General features: G+C 47.6%; 1 protein-coding gene across 2 annotated transcripts in view; it reads left to right on the forward strand.

The window, feature by feature from the left end:
• The window catches only part of DPYS (dihydropyrimidinase), a 481,134-nt gene that overhangs the window by 388,060 nt on the left and 67,216 nt on the right, over positions 1 to 25,858 (forward strand). For both annotated transcript variants that reach the window (XM_085605116.1, XM_085605115.1), the window contains exon 5: positions 1,722 to 1,878. In XM_085605116.1, coding sequence (XP_085461242.1) covers positions 1,722 to 1,878 — 157 coding nt within the window. The remainder of the gene's footprint in view (positions 1 to 1,721; positions 1,879 to 25,858) is intronic.

Below are 25,858 nucleotides of genomic sequence, written 5' to 3' on the forward strand. Positions count from 1 at the left end.
CCAGATTGATCGAGAAGAAGCCAAGGAAGTGTCAAGGGTGCCAGGAAAACCAAGAACTGCTGGATCAGGAGATCAAGGATCAAGGCATCTAAATAATCTAGGAGTAGGAGGGCTAGGGGAGCCCAGATAAGAGAAACCAGAATTAGAACCAGAAGAACCCGAACCAGGACCTGATTGAAGACAAAGACCAGAAGGACCAGGGTCATGATGAACAGGAGGCTCGGGACCAAGAAGACCAGAAGGACCAGAACTGAAAGTTAAGAACCGGGTCAAGAGGACCAGTTCAGGACCAGAAAAATCCAAACCAGAGGCTGGAGAATAGGACCAGAAGAAGGCACACCAGGAGCATTTCTAGAAGGAGGAGGACAGCAAAGGTGCAAACCAAGAGAATGAGGAGACAGACCTGGACCTGGAAGAGAACATTTGAGAGAAGAGGGGTGACCATGTCCAGGGAAACCAGGACCAGAACGATCAGGTCGAAGAGGACATGGATCAGAATTCGGAGGAACAAGGCTGAGGCCCAGATGAAGGCCAGGAGTATGAAAAGAGACAGGAGGAAAATTAAGAACAAGAAGAGGAGGACTAAGAGGGGAAGGGCCAGGAATAGGAGGAAAATGAACAGAAGGAGGAGCACTAGGAGACTAATGATGAAGTGGAGGCGAATAAACACCAAGAGGGTAGAGGAGACCAGGTGGAGGATGATGAAGAAGAGCAGAAAGACCAGGTGGGGTGTGAGGGCCAGAAGTAGGGGGACGGCGAGGGGGAGTCAGAAGCACACATTTGTGGCTACATGTACAAAGATATGCCATTTGTCGCAGAGGTCACGCCTCTTAACAGCAATGCTTAGTTTCTCTCCCAGGCCACAGACTGTTTAGAGACCCCCTTCTATTTCAGCCAACCTTAAGCACTGCCTGACCCCTCCCCCCAGCTATCTTAAAATGCAATCCTTTGGTGACCAGTTAAAAGACCAGAACAGCTTTACTTCTACATTTCCCTTTTGCCAATGCTGTTTGGGGCGGAGTATGTCAGAAAGAATGCATTGGCTGTCTCTCATTGGCTCCGGTTCGTCTTGACTGCACTCCACATGGCTCCACCCTCTTGAATCAATGTTCTTTCTGCTGTCCCCAATTAATAGGATCCCAGAGTAAACGTGTTCCATTTCCGCCATTGCTTCATTTACAGCCAAGCCATTGTTTGTGTTTGCAGAGCATTCATTACCAATGACGCAATCACTGTGTGTAATTTCAAATTACTTATGCACTTTTTGCATACTCCATTGAAAAACAGGGCTGGAGTGTCAGAGTGCACATTGCTGTCAGAGTTGGGCCTGCATTCCTTATGAAAGCCGGAGCCATTTTGTTGCTAATACAAAACCCCAAGGCCCTGATTTACAGATATTTGGCTATCAGTAGGTGTGACTTTCTTTCCTCGTGTGTCTGTCTTACAACTGAATTCCAGGAGTAAACCAGGAATGCATGAGTAAGTCACTGCAGAATGTGCATCCATCGGCTCATTGTTGTGGGAATCCATTTTGACTTTGGAAGCTTGAGTTAACAAATCACAAAAGCTACAGAGCATTTCCAACTATGGAGCATTTCAACTAGCCATATGTTTATTTGCTGCATAATATATTGTCTAAAGGGGCAGCTGACCTTCTTAATGAATGTCTGATTCAGTAATGCATGAAATCAAACAAGTGACATTTGCTATTCCTATTGTAGGAAAGGTGGTGTTCGGGGAACCGCTGGCGGCTGGCCTGGCCACCGACGGCACTCACTACTGGAACAAGGACTGGGCCCACGCTGCACACCATGTGATGGGACCGCCTCTCCGGCCCGACCCCTCAACTCCCGACTTTCTGATGAAAATGCTGGCCAAGTAAGAAGGGCGCGAGCCAATGTTGTGTTTGTCCTGCATCACATCACACACTTCAAAGCCTTCACTGAATGCAGACGCTGCAGTGGGCCTGTTCCTAAAACAAATAGGCTTTGTTGCAAGCGAAAAAACTTTTGTGATGCTCAAATGTTGATTTTGCAATTGTAAAAGGATTGAATCACGCGCAAAGATTGTCGTGCGGGGAGATCTACAAGCTGAGGAGGGGGATAGGGAGTCGGCGTTACAGGTCAGAAGTCTGCTGTACGCTTGTGACGACCCTTAAACTTTAAGGTTTGTGCGCAATCCCAAAACTCATATTTGGCCTCCTCCTGCTTTGGAGAAGTAGATTTAGTACTGTCAAGGGCACGTGTAAACCCCTTTCCAGGACGGCGCTGAGGAGGGACCACCCTCCATAAATAGGGAGGGTGACGGTGAAGGGGCTTCTCCACAGGAACAAAAATTTTACAAGGTAGAAAAAAAGTGAACAAAGAAGGTACTTTTGCACATGCTCGTTTTTTCCTTGCAAAAATACAGATGTAGATGTTCCTGCATGCAAACATGGAATGTATTAAACATTTCCAGGACTTTATCCGGAAACCTGCAACTCTGGCATCTTTCCCGGTGACACCTGCAAAACCTTTGTGAATCTCCTAAAATGCAAGAAATCTGAACCCATGCGGGACTGTGCATTTCCAGCCTTTTTCTAGAATAATACTCTTAACGCTCAGATTTTGAGTTGAAAACAAAATAGGAGGTGGTATTTACTTCACTTTGTGAATGCCATTTGCCCTTGGGTGCAGTAAATACCCTGTCCGAGTTTTCAACTAATTAATGACACACAGCATGAGAAGCTGTTATTTAACACATCAAATTCAGCCTGTTTTGACTTTTTCCAGGCGTTTATGTGTGCAGGTTTGCCTTGCTGAATCTTCTCATAGGAGAATACGGGGAAGCAGACATTAATGTGAAGCTCACTCTTTCGATCCCCGTGCAAACTCCTGCTTGTGCAAGGTATCCCCTTTAAACTGGTTTCTTGCAAATGTTACAAAACTGTTGTGAAACTAAACTCAGTAGTAGCCTCCCTCTTGTTTTGCACCTGTTATTCTTGAGCGGATATTTGGTTCAGTACTGTTGCTTTCACAGAAGCTTCAAATGGGCAAGTGTGAAATGTTTTTACTCAACAATATTACTTTTTGTTAAAAAAAAAGGTGATTCAAAGGATGGGAAGAAAATGGGAAATAATTGCTTAGATCAAAGGGAACCCCAAAAGAGAGAAGAGGTGAGAGTGACAGGTGAAAATCATACCTGGCATACCGACAACACTTTGTTCTCATCCGTCATGAGGTTTTGGCGCAGGACAGCGCGGCAAAGAATCTTGCTGCGCTGTCCTACGTCAAAACAAAAGGGCAGGAATGCGCTGTATCTACGAGATACGGCGCATTCCTATCCCTTTCCCCTGCGCCGGCGCACAATGGGCTGCAATGCGCCAACGCAGGCACCCTTGCGCCATGGTGCAAGGGTGCCTGCGTTGCGGGGCTGATTGATTTTGTGCAGGAAGGGACACCTTCCTGCACAAAAACAATCACAGAAGGTGTTTTCCTCTTTCTATGTGTGCTGCATTAAGGAAAAAACGAGGAGAAATGAAAGCATTTCTCCTCATTGCGCCTCCCTAATGCCTCCCCCAGGGTTGCGTTAGATCTTGACGCATTCCCAGGTTTACGATGCCTCATAAATCCAGGAATGCTTCAGGTTCCATGGGTGTTGTATGGTAACACCCACAGAAACACCCATGGAATGTGCCTTTCATGCAGTGTTCTGTGTGAAAGGGGCACATATTTACAAAGCACTGAAAAGCCGCGTAAAGTGGGTTTACGTGGCCTTGTAAATATGCTGCACGCATTGCGCCACCAGAACGTCAAAAAAGTGATGCTCCTGTGGAGCAAAAGTGCTCATAAAGGAGACCCAAGAGCCTAATGGACCATCTTCTTACCCCAGTGGACGTAGGAATGACGTTGGCTCATACAAACGTAGCCCTGAATCTTCTTCAGCATCTGCACCCCACCTACTATGACTATTACCATGGCAAATGCTGGTAAAAAGAACCATTCTGGAATTGCCACCCGAGAATTAGAGTGTAGTCACCAAGATTTCCTTTTTGAACTTTGAGGCAAGAGGGACTGAATGAAATTCAATCCTTCTATGGAAGGTGAAGATCTGCAGAACCAATCAGAAAACTTAGAACTTTGGCGTTAACTAATGTACTGTTTCTTACCTACGTTTCTTTCAATGGCCCTGGTTATAAGTGCCCCGGTAGGAAGGCACCTTTTATTGCACCTGACAAAATCTGAATTTATCAATTACGATAAATTGCCCCTATTCTGAGATTTTGGTGAATGACATGCAGATTTTGGTTCCCAATACACCAAAATCCACATCATGGTAGACACTGTATCATTTTCCCTGTTAAATTCCGGCCGATTTGACTTGCCAAAATTAAACAAAGGGTGCTCACTTTATCACACTTAGTAGGAAGGCACCTTTACTTGCATCTGATTAAATCTGACTCCTCAGAGTTCAGAGGTTATCTGGTAAAATAAATTGCATCTATTCTGAGTTTTTGGGGAATGACGTCAGATTGTGGTTCTTAATATACCAAAATCCACATCATGGTAAACACTGTATCTTTTCCCCTATTAAATTCCGGCCGCTTGGATTTTAATTTAACAAACGGTGCTCACTTTCTCACACTTGGTAAATATTTGGGGCCTCATGTAGGTAAATAAATTTTACCGGTTCTTAAATACCGAGCCGTACCGAATCGGTAAATTAGAATCGGTAAGTTATATGTAGGTAAAAATTCGGTAACAGTTACCGATTCGGTAACATTCGGTAAATACGAATCGGAATTCACCGATTCGGTAAATACCGAGGTGATAATTACCGAATCGGAAAATACCGAGGTGGTATCTACCGATTCGGAAAATACCGAGGTGGTATCTACCGATTCGGAAAATACCGAATCGGTATGTACGGATTCGGTAAATAACATCACATGACTTGACGAAACAGCTAATCCTGTGCAACGACAGCCCACCCAACCAGGAACTGCCCACACCCAGGCAGGTGTACACAATTAGCCGACGTGGCCACACCCAGGCAGGTGTACATAATTAGCCGACCCTGGAGAGGCTTGGAGTGCAGAGGAGAGGCAGGGAGCAGTTGCATGTGCGAGCGGGAAACGAACAGCATGTCCAGCCAGAGAACACAGAAAGACGGAGGGGAAAGGAGGAGGAAGCTCAAATTCAGCCCCAAGGAACTCCAGGTGCTGGTGGAGGAGGTGGTGAAGCAGCACCAGAAGCTGTTTGGGAGGCAATCCCTGCAAGTGCCTGAGGCCGAAAAGCGCAACATATGGCTGGCCATCCAGGCGCAGGTCAATGCTGTGGGAGTGACCCACAGGGACATTGAGGTCCTCAAAAAGCGCTGGTATGACCTGAGGATTGTGACCAAGAGGAAGATGGGCGACATCCAGAAGGAGGCCAGCCAGACCGGAGGTGGAACCAACAGGGCACCTGCCCTCACCGAACTGGAGGAGCTGGTGGCGGCCACAATCGAGCAAGAGAGCGTCGTGGGTCTTGGGGACGCCGACAGCTCTGCCAGAGCCGCAACACACCAAGGTAAGACGAAAGCACAGCAATGTAGCCTCCCCTACCCCTATCCCACATCCCCCATTGTGAAACGAGAATCACACTGCAGTCCACACGTGTCAGTGCAGACAGGCAATGCATTCCGGGAGATGTAGTCAGGGCAACACTAACCATGACGTAAATGTCACAGGGCAACAAGGCATGTCACGCACTCGAGGCACAAGGAGACAGAGGACAGATTGGAATGTGAAATGATTTATTGTGACGCTTGCAATGCAGCCCTTCGGGGACACTGAGCCAATGTTGTTTTTCTGTCCACAGATGTGACATCATGCAGTACAGGGCATGCTGCAGGGGAGACGGCACACCGGCCACAAAAATCACCTCTAGCCAGCACGAGTTCAGACCAGGGAGCAGGCCCACTGGCAGCCGAACCACCAACACAGCCAGCCTCGCCGCACACAGAGCCAGCATCACCTCACCGAGAGCCAGCATCACCACAACCACAGCCAGCATCGCCACTCATGTTCGAATCACCGGCCACATCTCCGCTTGCAGGTGTGAGAATGAGGAGGCGTCCAGCAGCCAGGCTACGAGCCTTCGACACCTCGTCAGACGACAGCATGGGCCCAGAAGACCGCACCGGGCACCAGGAAGGGAGCCATCCCACTGTGCCCCACACCTCACAGGCAGCACAGACGGGAGCAAGAGGGCGCCGCAGGTCGCGTGTCCAGAGTCCACCAGCACCCACTGACGGCCATGGTGTCTTCTTGGGGCTCGAGGGCCAAATGTTGAAGCAACAGCGCCTGCAATCAAAGGCAGTTATGTCAGTCCAGAGGCACATGCGGGTGATGAAGACAAGCTTAGTCAACATGGACACAAACATTGGCGGCATGGCTGCGGGCATTCGGGCCATGTCCCAGTCAATCCAGCAGTTGTGCAGCAAATTAGATGCTGACATCGAAGCACGGCGCCGGGAACACCAGAGAAGGGACACTACCAGCAGGGCACTCAACCGTCTGGCAACTGCGACTTCCCTACTTTGCCGGCGCTCTGTGACGATGCAGGAGGGCCTAACACAGTGCTGCAGCGACCTGTCTCGGGGGATGGTGCAGGTGACAAGTGCACTAGGGGTGCTATTGACTAGTCAGGCGTCGACAACTGCTGCAGGGGATGCTGCGGAGAGCATCGACACCAGCAGCAGCATCACACCCCCCGTCCCCGAAGCACGCAGGAGCAGCAGGCGGCTTGGGGTTGGCTCTAGTGGGGATGCACAGGCCGTGCAATCCACCACTGCAGCGCGTATGCGCAAACATTGATGTGGCCCTGCTTAGCCACTTCCCATTGGGTGACGTAACCCTGGACATACTCCTTGTATAGATGGTATATTGCCAGATTGGCCTGTTCATGTGTTCATGGCGTGGTGCCACATTAAACTACGTCATGACTTCTCACAACTCGCTGTGTCCCCTCACTTACTCAGAAATAGTTGCATGTGATCTCTGCCCGTCTCTCTCTCCCATCGATTGCAGTTGGCACTCTAGCTGCGCTGCCCTCTGGCTGGCCTGACTCATCCTCGTTGTCCTCAAAATATGTTAGTTCCACATCTGTACCTTTTTTCGTGGCAAGGTTGTGCAGCATTGCACAAGTGGCAATAATCTTGCAGCAGGTGATGGGTTTGTACTGGCGTGCGCCTCCGCTCTTGTGGAGGCAGCGGAACCTGCTCTTCAGTAGTCCAAACGTGCGCTCCACCACATTGCGTGTTGTTTAGTGGGCCACGTTGTATCGTCTCTCACTCTGGGTTGCTGGGTGTAGGTAGGGAGTGAGGATGAATGAACGGCATGCATATGCACTGTCGCCTGGATGAGTAAAAGGGAACCATCAGTTACATGCCTCTATACACTCTGATTTGCAGGTTTCAAGGGGCGTCACTGTTACTTACCCAGCAGGTATCCCTCTCCGAATTCTCCGGCACTCAGTCGTGTGTAGATCCCACTATTCTGGAAGATGTAAGAGTCGTGGGTGCTCCCAGGAAACTTTGCAACAATATCTGTGATGATGTTCCCTGCATCACAGATCACCTGCACATTGATGGAGTGGGTGGACTTCCTGTTCCTGTAGATGTGCTCTGTGTCAGCTGGTGGACAGATTGGGATGTGTGTACCATCAATACAGCCGATGACATGGGGGAACTGTGCCATGTGATAAAAGTCTGTTTTTGTTTTCTGCAGTGCAGCCTGTGTGTTTGGGAAGCTTATGTAGTGGTGCATTCTCTGCATCATGGCATCCAGGAACTTCCTGAAGAAACGGGACAGGCAACTCTGGGATACACCACCCACCGCAGCTATCACCACCTGATAACTGCCGGATGCCAGTAGATGTAGGCTGCAGAGCACCTGCACATGTGGTGGTATGGCGTGCGCCCTTCTTGTTGGCTGGTCCAGGAGTGGGTGCAGGTCCCTTATCAGGTCCATGATGGTTTCGGGGTGTAGCCTGTACCTCTCATGTATCTCTGCATCAGTCAGCTGTAATAGTGTGATGCGCTGTCTGTAGATTTGTTCCTCCCGTCGCCACACCCTCAGTCCTGCTGCCTGTAGACGTAGGCGCCTTGCAATGACGTACATGGCGGCCATGTTGTCCACGCTGTTGCATTTTGGGATTGCTTATGTGCATTGTTGATGGTTACCACCTGCTTTCAATCCGTGTTAATTACCGACTCTTATTTACCGATTTTCCTGGATTTCTTAATTACCGACTGCTCCTACATGTCATTTTAAATTTTTACCACTTCATATTTACCACTTCATATTTACCGATTCATTAATTATGCATTCGGTAAATATGAATCGGTATTTTAGAATTCGGTAACTATGAATCGGTATTTACCGCCTCATATTTACCGAAAAGTGGTTTTTGGACTCCTACATCTCACTTGTCTGAATACCGGTCGGTAACGGCATATTTACCGAAAATCGGCCGTTACCGACCGGTATTTGGCTACCTACATGAGGCCCTTGGTGTGGTAAACTTTTCAGAAAATTGCATTCTGACCCCATGCTCAAACAGGGGATTGACCACTCAAAATCAGGGTCTAGATATGATGCAGGGACACGAAGTAGGTGGGGTTTCTTTATCTGCTGGTAGCTGATGGGGAGTTAAGGATGCTGATAACAGATATATTACTTACATTCTACCTCCAGTGAATAGTTTAATTGATTTTTCTCCTTATTACATACGCTCAATGCTTGTTCATAGTTGTGTGGTGGGCATCTAACAGCAGGTTAATGCCCTCTGAAGACGATGTTAACTGATATTTCCAAGAGAGCATAACCCACTTCCAGGCAAAAACAGAAGAACACAAGTCTGTGGCAAGGCATCCAAGGATGTGTTAGGTTTAATGCTGAGATCTGTAAAGAAAAGAGGACAAAATACATCTCAAATTTGAGCTTATTTTCAGCTAAAGTTGGAAGTTGTCCAGAGAAGTTCAAGAAAAGCAGACGGAGGAAACCTCCAGGAGATGTTTATATTAAGAGTGAGGTTCTGAAATTTAGATTCAGGTAGATAAAAGAAGGCAAGCATTCATGGACAAAAAGCTTCTAGCCAAATATTTGCAAGATAACATAGGCCTTATTATGGGCCTCTTTGGTGTGGTGGATGTCAGGGGTTCAACCCCTCTGCTACTACAAGTGAAAATAAATCATGATGAAAATAGCAGTATTCTTCTAAACTCCCATTGAAGCCAGCACCACTGCACAGAGACCTCTCACTGAGTAAATGTAGTGATGAGGAACATTCAAAAAAGCTCTGAAATGCAGGGCATGCAATTGCTCCGCTATGTACTGGTGATATCCACGAGAACCAATACCATGCTTTCTGTGCAACCGATGGCCAAACTGGCAGTGCTCAAGAGCATTTGAGCCATCATGGACTTGCTGTCGGGAGCATTAATGTGGCTTCAAGCACGGCCAGTGCCACTGTGACTCCACATGCAGAGCTTGATGGGGGTGCAAGTTATAGGTAGGTCATTAAGCTGTAACTGGCATGTTTCCTTAGTTTTAGGGTTTTCTAAGCATTAGCTTGTGTCTCATTCCAACACCTAACTATTACGTCACTTTAACTGTAGTTTTTTCAGTGAATATATAATATATGTAAAGTTCACCCCAAAAAAAGGGTGTTGTGTGAGTTGTGGAGGGTGACCATAATCATGACATGTACATTTTAGTCGTTTCTCGGTTTCAATTTGTAAGTATAAGTGGTCTTTAACTGTGAATTTGTTTAGGTGAATATCTCAGTTTTTTAAATATACATTGAGGTATTATATTGAACTCTAACCAGAAATGTACTTCAACCATTGTTTTTTCAGTGATTTTGTTTTTATTATATACAACATACAAGAGTTCTGTGTCCAACCCTCCACTGGCGGCCATCCCTAGCTGTACACAGGCTCCTGCCGTACAAAGCTAAGGTTTGACCTCAGGTGCTGGTCTCAAACTGTGATTGGCTAACATCCACAGTGCACGGTCTTATGCATTGCATCGTGGGTTGGTTGCAAGGACTGACCTCGGGGCAGGCTCTCCCCACAACCCTCCATCGTTGGGCAATCTCTGATGCACATGTCTTTTTGCCATGTGTCACAGGGTCTGGACTCTGGCCATTTCCAGTGCCAATCTCTCTGCAGGCCCCAAAAACCCACAGTGACTTGAAGCATCCTGTGCATGTTACATAAACATCAGGCCTACTTGTGTGTTATACACAACTGCACTAACCCTTTACAGTGTGTATGTGAAAGGTTTATAGTGTGTAAACAGCGTGTGAGTTGCCCCAGCAAAATAACGTCCTTACCCTCCTCACCCTTTGCACCACAGCAAAACATCCGGCAAATGGTTGGTCGTCACAGCGTAGTCCTTTATTCCACCATAAATCATAAAGTAATATAATCTTTAACTGTTTGTTGACTGAAAACACTTGACCATTTTTCAGGCATAAGTAAAACCAAACAACACACATGGTAGCCAATAGAGGTAGGTTTTGCAAAGAATACATTTAAGCAAAAGATTGTATTTATATTCCAGACATGGCCTTAGCCGTCAGGATGTCAAGAAATGCACTTTGGTAATGAATCCCCCTGTGCTTGTTGTGCCAGCAGGCCCCAACTTGTACTGTTTTTATCCGTAGTAACTACCAGTCCTCCATCCCAGAGGCACTACCATCAGGGCACTGCTAAAAGCCTTGGCCCCACCGGGGTTTCTGCACACCAGATACCTCCTCCAAAGTTTCTTACAACACACATAGGCATATCGGGTAGGGCAGGAGAGTCCAGGACCACCACCAGCAGGTCAGTCCCCCCTCCCGCCAGCCCGGAGCCCCATTGAGTTCTCGCCCTGTTCCAGGATCAGACAGTCCATGCCAAAAAAGAGTCCACACCATTTTTCTTGCCGGGGTCACTGCCAAACCTGTTCTTTAGCCTTAGGGATGGGTGGGTGGGTGGGTAACTTGCTGCTGGTCCGCCATCTCGGAATCCGTTGGAGAGGACAAAGAGGGCTTCCCCATCTCCCCCGCCGCTTTTACCCTTGTCGGGAGGGGATCACCTGCGCACTTTGATGACGTCAAGGAATACCTTCGCTTCCAGCGTCTCCTATCCCCAACTGGAAGGAAAGACAAGACCGGCTCCCGGCCGAGATGCAACTAAGGGCACCACGCCCGTAGGTGCGGGTGGTGCCAGTCATAGTTTGCATACAGCGTGCGAGTTGCACCAGCAAAATAACGTCCTTACCCTCCTCACCCTTTGCCCCACAGAAAATCATCCGGCAAATAGTTGGTCGTCTCGGTGTAGTCCTTTATTCCACCATAAATCATAAAGTAACGTAATCTTTAATTGTTCGTTGACTGAAAACACTTGACCATTTTTCAGGCATAAGTAAAATCAAACAACATGGTAGCCAATAGAGGTACGTTTTGCAAAGAATACATTTAAGCAAAAAATTGTATTTATAGTCTAAACATGGACTAGGCCATCAGGATATCAAGAAACACACTTTGGTAATGAATCCCTCTGTGCTGGTTGTGCCAGCAGGCCCCAACTTGTACTGTTTTTATCCGTAGTAACTACCAGTCCTCCATCCCAGAGGCACTACCATCAGGGCACTGCTAAAAGCCTTGGCCCCACCGGGGTTTCTGCACACCAGATACCCCCTCCAAAGTTTCTTACAACGCACACAGGCATCTCGGGTAGGGCAGGAGAGTCCAGGACCACCAGCAGGTCAGTCCCCCCTCTCGCCAGCCTGGAGCCCCCATTGAATGCTCGCCCTGCTCCAGGGTCAGACAGTCCAAGCCAAAAAGGAGTCCACACGATTTTTCTTGACCGGGACACCGTCACAGGGCGGGGAGGTCACTGGCGCTCTCGCCCTCCCCCCGACCTTAAGTTTTACCACCCGACCCCACTGCAATGGGCCCTAGAATGGTTTGGATAAACAGTTTGAGCCCTTTGTTAGACAGATGCACTCCATCCGGCAAATATAACTCCATATTGGTTATCCGGATCAGATTATGCCTGACCGTGTGGAATGAGGATCCAACCCCTGTGGTCATGCCCCTCGCTGGGTGGCACCTGACTATTGTTGGCATAAACCATGCTCTACATGAGATCCACAAAATTATTTGACTAGCGCCCTGCCCATAGAAGCCACTATTAGAGGACTGATAGGAGCTCAGCGAGGAGTTCCACGCGATATGCTATGCAGGTAAAGCCATAAAAATGGCAAACTGGAGGCCCCTCCGCCATTTGCGGATGGGGGCCTGGCCATCACAGGCCGACATGGCCATGGCCTCAGGTACAATCCCTGCGCTGGTTATAACGGCTGGTTATAACGGTTGGTAGTGACAGACACCCACCTCAACGTACCCGATACCGACCACAATTCGGGCCCTGATAGTCTATGAAATAACAGGCATCTACTAACGATAAATGTATCCATGTGCATGGAGGCCTGATAAATCCCTTCCTGCTAAACGTAAATTTAGGTTGCCTTACCCATACAAACCGAAAACACAGTGTGTGCCCTGGGAGCTGTTCACCCATGAACGCTGGCACCTCGATGTTCTTCCGGGTGAACTCACCGTGCTTGGTGCCGCAGCACGCCGTACCACTCGCCGTTTTTTTGATCCATCTTCTTGCAGTCATGCTGCTGCCATCCTATCACGGTGCACCTCCCCACCATCGACATCAATAGAAAAAAAGAAAAAGATGATCAGTGCCCATCCCGATTGCCGTGCAGATCACAGTGATATTCCATTTTACTTGTTTGCCACACTGAACCATATGCCCCCCTATAGCCCGCGACCCACCCACAGTCATGGAAGGGTGGTATTCCCATCTTGTGGTGCCGCATCCTGTGGTGGTAGTGTAAGTCTGAGCACACCAAAAAAAGGGGGAGGTGCGTGTCGGAGAGTCACAAACGAGGTTAACTAGAGGTTGCGAATTATACATCAGGACTCGCGCCATGTGTATTTCTTCACCAAATATGCATTTCACTTCACGCGCCGATTACCGCAGAGTACCTTGCCGATTAAACAGTTTGCCCATTTAGAGAGCACTAAAGGACAAGTGGCAGGCCCAGTTTATCTGAGATCCAACAGAATAGCAACAACCCCGCTGGTGAAGACGAGGAATATCGCCTCAGGTCGTAGCGATCCCAGAGATTTGCCTGCACTTCCCCTCCAAGGGATGTAGAACCTTAATCACCAATAACTAATTCCACTTATGTGCTCCCATCTACTGGAGGCGCTTATATTCTATTGTGAATGGAACACAACTTTAAAAAAAATTTTTTATTGAGTTTCAAAGGAGACAATTATCATTACTGCCACGCAGGGCAGATTCAGTTAAACTGCAAAAACAAAACAGAACAAAAACATCATAACCATCGTGATTGACCTTGTAAACATTATTCCTGCACATATAGACCATTTTGCACATTGACAAACATTTGTCGCAAAAAAGTACATTCACAGATCAACATCCCTCAGTATCAAGGTTCGATTCACCCTGAGTCTGTGCCAGGAGGTATTGATGTAAGGGTTCCCATATATCCTTGGGTTTAGAAGACGAGGGGAGTTCTTCTGCGTAGAGGTCAAGATTTTCTTTGCAACATACCATATCTCTAACCCAGTGGTTAACAGGTGGACCAGAGTACCCTCCCAGGTGAGTGCTATGCTTCGTTTTGCTAGTAAGAGGGCAATTTTCACAAATTTACCTAGCGTCCCTTTCAGTTAAGGTACATAGCTTAATAAGCAGATCAAAGGTGTGCACCCCAATGGAACGCCTGAGATGTTCTGAATACAGTTCGTCACTTCCACCCAAAACTGAACTACTGGCGGAAATGTCATGCAAGATGCCAGAAGACCACATCGCCTACAATTGCTCGTGTCTCTAAGGCTAAATGTATATAATTTGAGAGGTGTGTGGTATACCTGGTGAATATACTTAAAATGTATGATTCTCAGATTGCCATTGGGAGTGAGTTTGCCAGTGAGTGTGCAGATCTGTTCCCATTCCAATTGAGTCTGAGGGGGGTCGAGTCTTTCATTCCAGCGACTCAGGCTTCTGTCAGTGTCCCTCACTTTCTCCTCTCTCACTGCTCTGTACAACTTAGTGACCATCTGGCGCCGTGTGGCTGGTACTAGGAGGAGCTGTAAGGAATTTAGTGAGGACGGTTCAGCAGGGAATGTCATATAATGTGTTTAACCTCTAGCTTCAAGAGATGCACCGTGAACTGAAATAGCGGGGATTGGTTAGGAATGTGTTGCAGATTTTCAGATGTAATAAAATGTCCGTCATGATAAAGGTCCTGCATATGGTCTATGGCGGCCTCTATAAGCAAACGCATCGAGCCCCGTTCTTGCGTCACTGTGAGTGCCACGTGATACACCAGTGGTAGGGCCGGAGCATATAGGGGAAGCTTGTCTGTGAGTCTCCCGATTGCCTGCCAGGCACCAATAGTAGCATCTAGGGTATTGATTTCAGACTTTGGCATGCCTCTGTGCGTATGCATGAGCATTCCGTCTAGTGGGATTGGGTGTGCATCGCCGTCTTCCACTGCAACGTGGGGTGTGAAGGCATGTGGATGGTACCAGTGATACGCATATGGCGCCTGAGTGCACAGGTGGTCGATGTACTGATCTGGGGCGTTGAACCCACCCCATCATAATCCAATGTAAGCTTGTTCCAGCCCACTCGAGCTTGCTTTCCCCCCCAAATCAATCTGAGTAGTAGGGTTCGCACAGTCTTAAAAAATTGGGTGGTTAGCTTTATAGGAATATTACAGAACAGATATAAAAACCGCGGCAGGATGACCATCTTTGTGAGAGCAATTCGGTCCGCTAGGGACAGTGGCAATGTTGACCACCTGTCTACTTGTTGCTCCAAAGCTACGCAAGCTTTTCCGTAATTCTCCCTTATGACCACTTCAGGGTCACGATGCACCCACACGCCCAAGTACTTAACCGGCTCTGTAGACCATATCAATGGATATTCCATAGTCGGGGAGCAGTTATCGTTGTTAAAGGTATTATTACCGATTTGTCCCAATTGATGGTGATGCTGGAAAACAGGCAGAAGCTAATGTATTCTCGCAAAATAGGGGCAAGGTATTGTTGTGGTTCACGAATAAAAAGTACCATATCATCGGCATAAAGAGATATGCCAACTGGGTGATGCCTAAAGTTCAACACTGATTCTCTGTGACGCTGTCGGATCACGCATGCCAGGGGTTCGAGCATAATGGCAAATAATAGTGGCGATATAGGACAACCCTGACGGGTGCCTCCCTCGATCCGAAAAGGCTTGGAAGTGAGTCCTCCAATGTGCACCATCCCCGATGGGTCCAAAAATTGCAGTCGCACCCAACACTAAAAGACGTGCGGAAATCCCATACGATTTAAGATGTGAAACATGTATGTCCATTCAATTGAGTCGAATGCTTTAGCCGTGTCAAGCATGACTGCAGCTGTGGGGAGATCAGGGTTCAGCACATGAAACATAGCAAAAATGGTTCTTAAGTTATAGGACATGTATCTTTCAGGTATAAATCCAGACTGATCCGGTAGTACCAGGCGTGGCATTAATGGTTTGAGTTTGGTACCTTTTAGTGAGTTTTTTCGCATCTAAATTAATCAACGAGAGAGGGCGATACGAATCACAATGGGAAGGAGGTTTGTCTTTTTTGAGTAACGTTATGATCAGGGCCTTCTGAAGGGAAGGCAGCAATCTGCCGGTCTCATGCACCTCCGCGTCAACAGATCAACATAAGCTTTAAAAAATTCAGCCGTAAGGCTGTCCGTCCCGGGGTTTTTTTGTTCAGAAGGGAGAGAATTGCAGCCCTCACATCGGTCTTGTCAATAGGTTGGCTGAGATATTCGCAGTGACCATCTCCCAGTTATGCACAGGCAATAACAGAGACATAGTCATCCAGGGCATCGGCATTCAGGCTCCCACGAGAGGTATACAAAGATGCGTAGCAGTCCCTCAATTGGTTTACTATATCCTGAGGCACGAAGTGTTCTTCCCCCTGAGCATCTACTATTTTGGTGACGTGATGGTGTTCGGCCCGAAACTTAAGCTTGATAGCCAATTGTCTGCCGGGTCTGCCCCTCTCACCGAATGCCCTGGCGACTTGTCTGCATGATATATAATTTGTCTCTCTTTGTGCTAGTGAGTCATTATCCAGGAGTTGCTCATGTATGCGAGCCAGTGTGGAGGTGCATGGTTGGGACGTGGACTCTTTTCCCAGCTCTCCTAATGCAGTCTTTATTTTATATAGTTGACCTCTGATATCGCGCAAGAGGCCTGCTGTGGTGCTAATGCAGACCCCTCTCACACTCGCTTTAAAAGCTTCCCACAAAGGGGACACACTGTTGATCGTGCCTACATTCAATTAAAAGTACTGCACTATCGCTTTCTGAATAGTGTCTACATAGATAGGGTCTAAAAGGGCCTCAGCGCAAAACTGCCAGGTGAATGGACGGCGTGGATTGGTAGGAATAGTGAGGACTAGCCGCACTGGGTTCTTATGATCTGATAGTTTGCGAGGAAGAGGCCCAACTTCGGTAACCCGTTCATTGGCCCCCTCGCTCAGAATCCAATAGTCCAAGCGGAACCAACTTTTGTGCACAGGCGTGGCATAGGTACCCCCAAGCATCTCAGCGTTACGAATTTGCCAGGCATCCACTAACCCAAGTTCCGGCATGGCATTCCTGATACATTGGGCCACCTTTAGTGTGCGAGATACATGGGGACTGGATTTACCTTTATTGGGGTCCAAATGTGTGTTAAGATCGCCCCCCCACAAAATGGCCACATCTCGGCCAGGTGCGCAACACATTGAGCATGCGATGAAAAACTTGTGGTTCATCCACTACAGGGCCTTACACATTAACAATGGTAATCAGTGACATGCCCAACTTGACATGCACCATAGCACAACGTCCCTCGTCATCCATATAGGTTTTAATAGGTGTGAATGGTGTACCTTTTTTAACCAGGATAAGGACCCCTCTAGCGTATGACGAGTAAGAAGAAGTGAGTTTGTATCCACGCCCACCCACTTTAGCAGTCCCTATTTGCCAAATCCATCCCTTAAAACAAGAACATATACAATAATTGAGGGGAACACACATCAGGGAGCACTGGGGCACGGCCACTCTCCCAGAGTGGACAGGAGGTGGACGTAGAAGTTTATGACCATCATTCCAGCTCAGTCATCACTTATATTAATCAACAGACATTTATGACAGTTCTCATAGATAGTATCAAATTCTTATCTGCGTCGCCAGAGTCCAAATCGTCAGGTCCAAAAGCAGCCGTCACCTGCGGACTGTCCGAAGCGTCGGTGTTCAGTTGCAGTAGACAGGGGGACAAGAGACAAAGTGTAAGACCAGGGTTTACGACCCAAACGTGGATTAATCGGTTGTCATTCCAAGCCTTGCTGAGGAGTGTCATCATCATGTGGTGTTTTAGCAACCTCCCGATTCTTCCGTTTGAGGGTCCTTGCAAAGTCCAGCGCCACTTTTGGGGTAGTAAAAATCTTTGATTTCCATCGATGTCTATTCGGAGACGTGCTGGATACAGCATCGCATATGGGATTTTTTCTGCCATGAGAAGTTTTTTGGTCGGTTGATATTCCTTCCGTGCTGCCTGCACTGCCAACATAAAATCCAGGTTGAAGGCCAGTGAGTTTCCTTCATGCGTGATGTTGCCTTTGTCCCATGCCAAGCGCAAAACCGTCTCCCGGTCTTTATAGTTCAACAACCGCGCGATGATGGGGCATGGTGGAGCGCCCGGCGGCGGTCGTGCAGCCAGCGATCGATGCACTATTTCCACGATCAGCTTCCGTGAGAATCTCTCCGCACCAAAGATCGTCTGCAGCATGGCTTCGATGTAGGTTTCAAGGCGGCCGTGTTGATGGATTCTGGCAGGCCCGCAATGCGCACATTATTACTCCCCGATCTGGCCTCTAAATCTTCATTCTTGCCCCGTATGACGGCTAAAACCTTCTCCATGGCGAGAGTTTTTGCAGAGGCTTGCTGTAGTCAATCCTCGGCCTCAGATATACGAATTTCTGCTTCACCCAAGCATAGTGCGTGCTTGTCCAATTTAGTGGACATATGGTCCATTCTGAGGTTTAGGCTGTCTATCTTGCCATCAATAGATTGCAAACTATTCTGTACCGCTTAAAGTGTCTTTTCAATGGCAGAGAGGCTGTTCGAAGGGGCATCAGTCTCTGAGTCCAAGGTGGCTTGTTGCCGCAATTTGCTAGATTTGCGGGGCTCAAATGTCAAACGGGGTTGGTTCCGCTCAGATTTCCCCATCTTTACACCTGTTATCACGTTTTGAGGGGATAGGTGTTATGGCGGTCCGATATCAGGAAAGTGTTGTGCATTTGTCCCTGTTCCACGGTCCCCGCAACAGAGCGCTACCCCAACCAGCAAGAACGCGAGTGGCAGAACCAGTACAGGCAGCCACTGGGCCTGCTTTAGTCAGGAATTCATGCCCAACTGCGTGGGCCCTCCACGTTTGAGACCGCCTGGTATCAGTGCTCCCAGGCCCCGCAGATAGGCCCAAGACACAAAGCAGCGCAGCAGGGGGGGCACAGCAGGCAAATATTGGCAGTGGTGGGTATTCCTGGAGTCAATGCAGACCCTCAACGCAACGCCCCAACGCGATTCCCAGCTGTGAGCCTTGGCGCTTCCCTGTCTCGCATCAGACCGCAGACGAGGCCTACCTCAGTTAGCCAGTTGCGCACGCCACACTAGATGGCAGTCACTGGACCAGGATTGTTTGCGATCTGTAGTGTCATATAGGCAGTGTCACCATAAGCTGCAGGCTATCGTGCCCGGAGTCTTAGGTCGCACCAGCAATGTGTTCACTCCTTGCGGTGCCGTTCAGCGGTATGTCAGGGTGGTCACTTGCACGGTGTTCAGTAAGCCGCCACCGGTCGCCGCAATCCCATCGCCAGTTATGGGAGAGTAGTGGGTCTTGGCCATCACAATCCTGCTGCTTGTGTGCGTCCGTCCCGGACCTGCAATGCTCGTGATGCCCTTCCGGTAGAAGCAATGGGAAAAGTGCACTCACGTGGTGATTTTGTGTTTCAGGTCCACGCCGGCCACAGAGCTCTTCAGCCCGCGCTCTGCTCCACCGCTTTTCAATGCAACCGTGGGCCCGCTGTGTCACAATTACTGAATCCCACACTAGAGTCGCACAGAAGCGGGCAGCGCTCGCCTGTGCCACTGACTAGCAGCTCCTCTCAGGTGCCAGCCTCAGGAGGACTCCACCGGCTCCGGCAAGAGGACGTCGCTGTCACGCGTACTTTCTATGCCGGGCCTAAGCGATCAGCACCTCCATCTTGGGATCATGGGTTCGTGCCGTAAAACTCGATTTTCACTCGGTCCCGGGCAGTCGCCAGCAACGTTGTCAGTCCCGCAACTGCTGGGATCGGTCAGCAGCCTGGCACATAGTTTTTATTCAATTTTTGAAGCGGGAACAGCAGGATTATTAAACTTTGTTGGCTCCGTCTGGTGGAGCTGCGCTACAACGCAGCCATCTCACTGTGCGCCCTCTAGCATCCTCCTCTGTGAATGGAACACAGCTTAATGTGTCAGATACACTTTCCATAATTGCACAACATGAAATTGAATTTAAATCACACCTTTTGCCTTAGGAGAAAACATTTTTGGACCCCTGGACTCCAATATGTGACTTTCATGGTACACAGATTAAGTAAGAACATAATCCCACAGATTTGCAAATACTTTACAATGCTGCAAAGGTTCGCAACTGAGATCGTTGACCCTGATATCACTGTCTGCCTGTGAGTCAAGGAGACCAACTGTGTTAGTTTCTCACGCCGGACACAAATCTGGATTATGCGAGTGTCCCACATAAGGCTGCTTCCCGTGCTTAAGCTGTTTTATTGATGATAATATTGCTGCTTCTGTAATTGTCATACAGCGCTTAAAAATGACAAACAACTTTAGAATTATCACCGTTTCTCTGCATTTTGGACTTGAACTTTGCCAGCCATCTCTAGGAATATGTTTGAGGTCAGTACATATCCACCACCAAGATCATTCTCACAGAGTACACTATGTAGCTGGACATGAATTTAGGCCATGAACGGAAGCAACAAAGTCTTGTTAGGAGCTTAGTGGCATCTTCAAGCATGGAAGTTTGTAATGAGTCCTACCTGAATCTACACCCTGTGATGCTGCTGTCCTCCCTAAAGAGAAAATTAGCTAAAGCCTTATGTTCATATAGGTGAAACACATGGCTCTCAAAGAAGGACATGCTGGGACCCGTCCACCCCCCAACACAATTATTTTGCAGTGTTACAGAGCGTGAACCCGACCTGAAAGTATCAGGGGGGCTCACGTGAGCACCAGTTGCATCACCGACGGAAACACTCATCCCTAGGCACAGGGAGATTACGGGATCTGCCCAGAACCACAGGATTATTGTGCCTCTGCCAGACTCTACCCTGGTCCACCAACTTCCCAGAGGGCCACCCCGCCAGTAAGTCATACACTCTCCCTATTGCTTAAACAAAAACAAAGGCGATGATAAACTTCCGGCCCACTGTGTGCCTTTCTTGTAAATATAGTGCAGGCCAGAGTGGGCGACAAGTTGTTCAGACCCAGGTCAATTAGTGAAAATGTAAATATAATCAGCATGTGGTGGCATCCCCAGCAGATCAACCTACTTTGACGGTGGCCTCCATGAGCTAACTTCGCCCGACCAATGTTGGAAAATATAAGGCCTGGATCAAAGCCCCACCTCGAGGGTCAAGAAACCGGTGGCGGGTGCTTCGACCCACCCTACGCGTTTTACCTATTCCATTCCCTTAATGCAATGGGCTGCACCCCGTAGGCCAAAGTAAGGCCAGATTGTCCCGATAATTAAGGAGGATACAGACCACCCAACTGAAAACCAGCCACGGTGGGCCTACACACACGCTCACTGAAATTTGGCTCGACCTCCAATAGTACATTTACAACTTGCAGTATTTGTGTTGAATTTGAAGTCCCACAGCAGTGTAATGGAAGTGTGCATGTTAAGATGTATTCAAACAAGGGGTATGTTCGGCAACAACCGCTGTAATTGTTTTAGGTTATAATTCTAACTCACAAATTCAGCTGTTTGGATCGCAAATATGTTACCTGAGCCTCTGATCAATGCTGTGTCACTTAATGCAGCAGGTGGAATCCCCTGCCTCTCCGCTTCCCCCAGGGCGACGACAGAGGATACACCAGCTCACTGTATTCTCGGACTGATGAAGAGCGATGGACCGACCCTGAAGCATAAGTATGTGTGATAGGAACATAGTCTCTTCTGTCATTGAGTTATTGCACAGTTCCCTATCCAGTCGCATGTGCAACCGGATATCCCGGCCATCCAAGGGTAAAATGGATGGGGGCAGGTGCGTAGCTAGGGGGGGCGGTGGGGGCGGACCGCCCCAGGCGGCACTATATTTAGGGCGGCCGCTCGGCACTGGTGGCCCGTTGCGGCTGCGGCGGACTTTATAATTTATTTAGGGACACAGTGTCACTAAATAAATTATAAAGTCCACCGGGGCCCAGTTTAAAAGTAAAAGCAGCGCGCTGCGCGCACCTCACCTACTTGGTTGTAGTGCTGAGTGCGCCAGTGCTTCAGCGCCGGCTGCTGCTGCAATCATTGCCACCATGATGTTAATCTGCCCGTGTATACGTTGTTGGTCCCATCCCAGCCTGCTCCAGGGCCGTCAACCTTGGAGAGCGCGCGCCAGCGCTACCAATGACGGCCCTGGGATACAATTTTGCCCGGCCCTCGCGATGAGAACGTAGTGGTGACGCGTCACGCACTTCACCACTACGCACTTTCGTGAGGACCCAATTGTGGCCTGGGGCAGTCAGTCTGCTGCGTTGATAATTCGTTTTCTATGCAGCGCAGGAGAAAAGAAGTTTGTTTATTCCTAATCACCTTTCCTGACCCCTGCAGCTGCTTATCACATCAGGCTGTGACAGAAAGTTTTACTAATGGAGTAGTAGGTAAGAGAATGTGTGACTATTTTTCTTTTAAAAATATGCGCAGGCCCAGCAGGACACGTACTTCGTGTGCGCTTCATTTAAACAGTTTTTATCATTATCATGGCTGATGGCTGGTGAGCGAGTGGCTGCTGGCGGCACTGTGCCTGCAGCTTGTGTGATCTGGTGAAGTTAATGCCGGGGCTCTGTGTCTCGCTGGCTGACTGACTGAGCCCTGCAGCCGTGAGCCTGTAAAACAGGAAGCAACTTTGGAGTTTTTGAAATACAGCCAGCCTGAGGTCGCCTGGCTGTGACCTATAATGTAACTTAGTGACGGTGTGGATCACTCTGTCTTAACCTCGTCGGCACTGACTCTCTCTGATGCTTAATGTCTGGTGCCTTATGCAGCGCTGGGCGGCTCGAGTAAGTCTGCTGACTTTGACTGACTCTAATTAGACAGCAACTGATGATGAGATCAGACCGTGTTCATAGCTACCAAGGTTTCAGATTGCTGTGTGGCATTTTCATGATTTCAGTGTAGTTGGGGCCTTTAACATCGTCTTGGAGTGGAGACTCGATTGTCAGAGAGGGCCTGGAGTTCAAAGTGCTGTAATGCATTTTCATGCCATTACTATTGATTGCCAGTGCCAGGGTAGGAGCCAGGAGGTCCAGTTGCCGCAGGCTGGCTTAAAGGAAGGATGGTCTGATGCACCGTCATGAATGATCAGATTAATTAGATCATATTCAGACCAGCTGCAGTGCCAGCCTGCCCTCTTTACCTTATATCAGCAGTCTGTCCTCAGGCAGTGCCCTTCCATTTCTGGTGCTTTTCAGCGGTTTTAAGTGCTTCTTAGAGTTTCTTGTTGCTCAAATGGATGCAATTTCTGCTATTTGTTACTCATGTCTTCATTGCTTGATTTTACTTGCACGAAAGTGTCACTCATAGTTGTTGAAATGTCACTCATTTCACTGAAATTCTGAAAACGTCACTCACAGCAATCTGAAACCTTGGCAGCTATGTAAATCATGTCATTGATTGAATCTTCCTGCCCGTTTCGGCACTTGGTGATAAGAGAGACGCAGAGTCTGTAACCTGCATCTGCAGTATATATGTGGTTTGGCGAAACGTTCCTACCACAGAAAAAACTTGGGTATGGTGCTATAACATGGAACAACACACGCTACTTTTCCAGTTGTCAATAAAGGTACATCTAGATTTTAGTGCTGTTGAAAGCTAAATCGAGACTGAAATGTGTAGCTTAAAACTGCTCCACAAAACGATATGTGGCAGGCGTTAATGATTTTACTACTGTGTAATTATACAGCATATCTGTCTATCCTTATGGTGTGGTAATCCAATTCCAGGGGCGGGGAGTGGATAATCAAGACGTGTTTTTCCTTGAGCGTTTGCCAAAGCCCACATTCTCATTAGTTGGTTGGCTCTCACAAAATGCACTCAATCCGGTCCCACTCTGGAAATGTCGGAAATGTACTTAGTGGACGGGAAAAGGAATAGTGTATCTCCAGAGTTTGTGGAGGGGCAGGGGAAGAAGTTTCTCTTGGGCTGGAGGATGTGTACTTGGCCCAGAGAACTGCTTTTCCAGAATGCAAAATTATACCTTTCTGATTTCTCCACACTGGGGAAATAGCATATATCACATTCCAATGATCACACCAGGAAAGCTGAGAGAAGTGTAGCTTTCCAGGATTCCTACTCAGAATGTTTGTATACTACTAAAGGTCGTACATTTACAGATGCGAATAGGAATAAGCCTAGCTGTGTAAATGTATGACTCTTTTTTTGTCAGTCGATTTTTAACAAGTTTATTTGTAACATTTGAGGGAACTCCACTTTAAAAATGTTGTTTTAATATTCATGTTTGAAAATTGCAAGGGCCTTCTGGCTACTTTGCATCCTACTAAATATCCAAATATGTATTTTATTGGCTGACATAGTGGCATGGGCTTCAGTGTGCTAAAGATGCATATAATTGTATCCCTGTCCCGACCAAAGGCATCACACGTTGAATACATCTATCGTATATATTTAGCTTAGTATCAGCAGTGTGTTACCCACTTCCGACTAAGCAATAATTTGCATGTTTCCCTAAATATTATTGGTTTAATTTAAAAAATGAAAGATATGTGAAAATGTGGCTAATTTTTGTAAGTTAAGTTTGGATTTAGGTTCACTTGATTATTAATTAATCTTTCATTTAACTTGAAGATAATTATAAATAACCTATTATGGAGTTTGTGAATGGCTATAAGGTGATAGGCATTGGTTGATGGCATTGGTGTTTGAAGAATAAATGTAGAAGCTCGTAGTATATCAAATGCATTTGGAAGCCTATGCAGATTGAATTAAATATTATATACAACAAGCATTGGCATAGCCAAAAGGTCTCGCCTTTGGGACCTAATAAGTGTTTAGCCATGCAACAGTTGATATTGTTGCACCAAGGATATTGTGCTGCATTACTTATATGGTCACAAAAGCGAGACCTATTGGCTATGCCAATGCTTGTTTGTGCTGGCAGCTGTCCACCCCTCCCTTCCTATTATTCCCTCTCTTTCTGTCTTGCTCCTCACTTACTGAAAACCGTGACTTGAAGAAACGGTTCACAACCTCTCTTTCCTTCTTTCATTTAGTTGCTTCACTGTGAAATGGATCCAAAAAAGAAAAACACTTTTGCGAGAAATACCCTTTTTCTGACATTTTTTTATTCCAAAGTGCAGCGGGATGGAGAGAAATAGAAGGTTTGAAATATGAAAAATAAATACATAACTAAATAAAGCAAGACAGAGTGGTTGCAAGCTGGCCAGATTGGTTTTATTTACATCTGCATCACTTTACAGAGTTTGCCAGAGAAGTGCTACTTTTGTTTTCTCGTCTTTCTTTGAACAGCATTGTTGTTCCCAGGTGGGAAAGTGTACCATTCATGGATGTACTGCAATACCTGGTTGATGGGTGGATTGGAAAACAAAATGTGTACCATGGCTCTGTGTTTATAGATATGGTCTTTTTAACCCCTTGCGTGCAAGTTTATTTCCCGCGCTATGCGGGAGAAATAAACGGTGGGCGGGATTACGACGGCTCCCGGCCGTCGTGCGCACACGCTCACCGTAATGCACGACGGCCGGGAGCCGTCGTGCGCACACAAGGGGTTAAACCATACTGCTTACTTTGTAAGGATATAAGCAATGGACATTGAAACGGTTCCCTTCAGGGCCCTCTAGTCATGTCCTTAACTTTTCAGGTAAAACTACTCGCTGATTTCTGAATAGTGAGTGAGAGATTGTTAAGGTAACCATGTTGTTTCTGCTCACATTTCACATGCTTTACTTAATCTTGCATCCCTTATGAGTGGTTGCTTTTACTTTTTTTTTTAGGCAGAATATTACTCTTATCAAGTGCATAATTTGAATTGAGCCACATCCAAGTGTTTATAGCGGGCACAATTAGGTTATAGCTGAAGGCAGTGCGAGTTTCTCTCAGTGGGGAAGTATGGTGTTCAGTGGGGGAGAGGATGTGGCACTATGGCCAGAGCTGTCGAATTTGGAACTGGGGAACCATGTTCAGCCTTCATGACCAGTCCACCAGACCACTCTACTGAGGGAGCACATTCTCATGTTAGACCTTAGAAGGCCCCACTAGACCTTAGAAGGCTTGATGTCTTAGCACAAGCAGGTGTACCCTAGTGGTGTCAATTGTGGGTTAACCTTGAAGGCCTATCCACCACAATCCATACTGAAGTTCATTTCCAGTCTTGCGGGCAGGCCTACGA

The sequence above is a fragment of the Triturus cristatus genome, chromosome 5_1 (assembly GCF_964204655.1).
Source record: "Triturus cristatus chromosome 5_1, aTriCri1.1, whole genome shotgun sequence".
In the NCBI taxonomy this organism is placed as follows: Eukaryota; Metazoa; Chordata; class Amphibia; order Caudata; family Salamandridae; genus Triturus; species Triturus cristatus.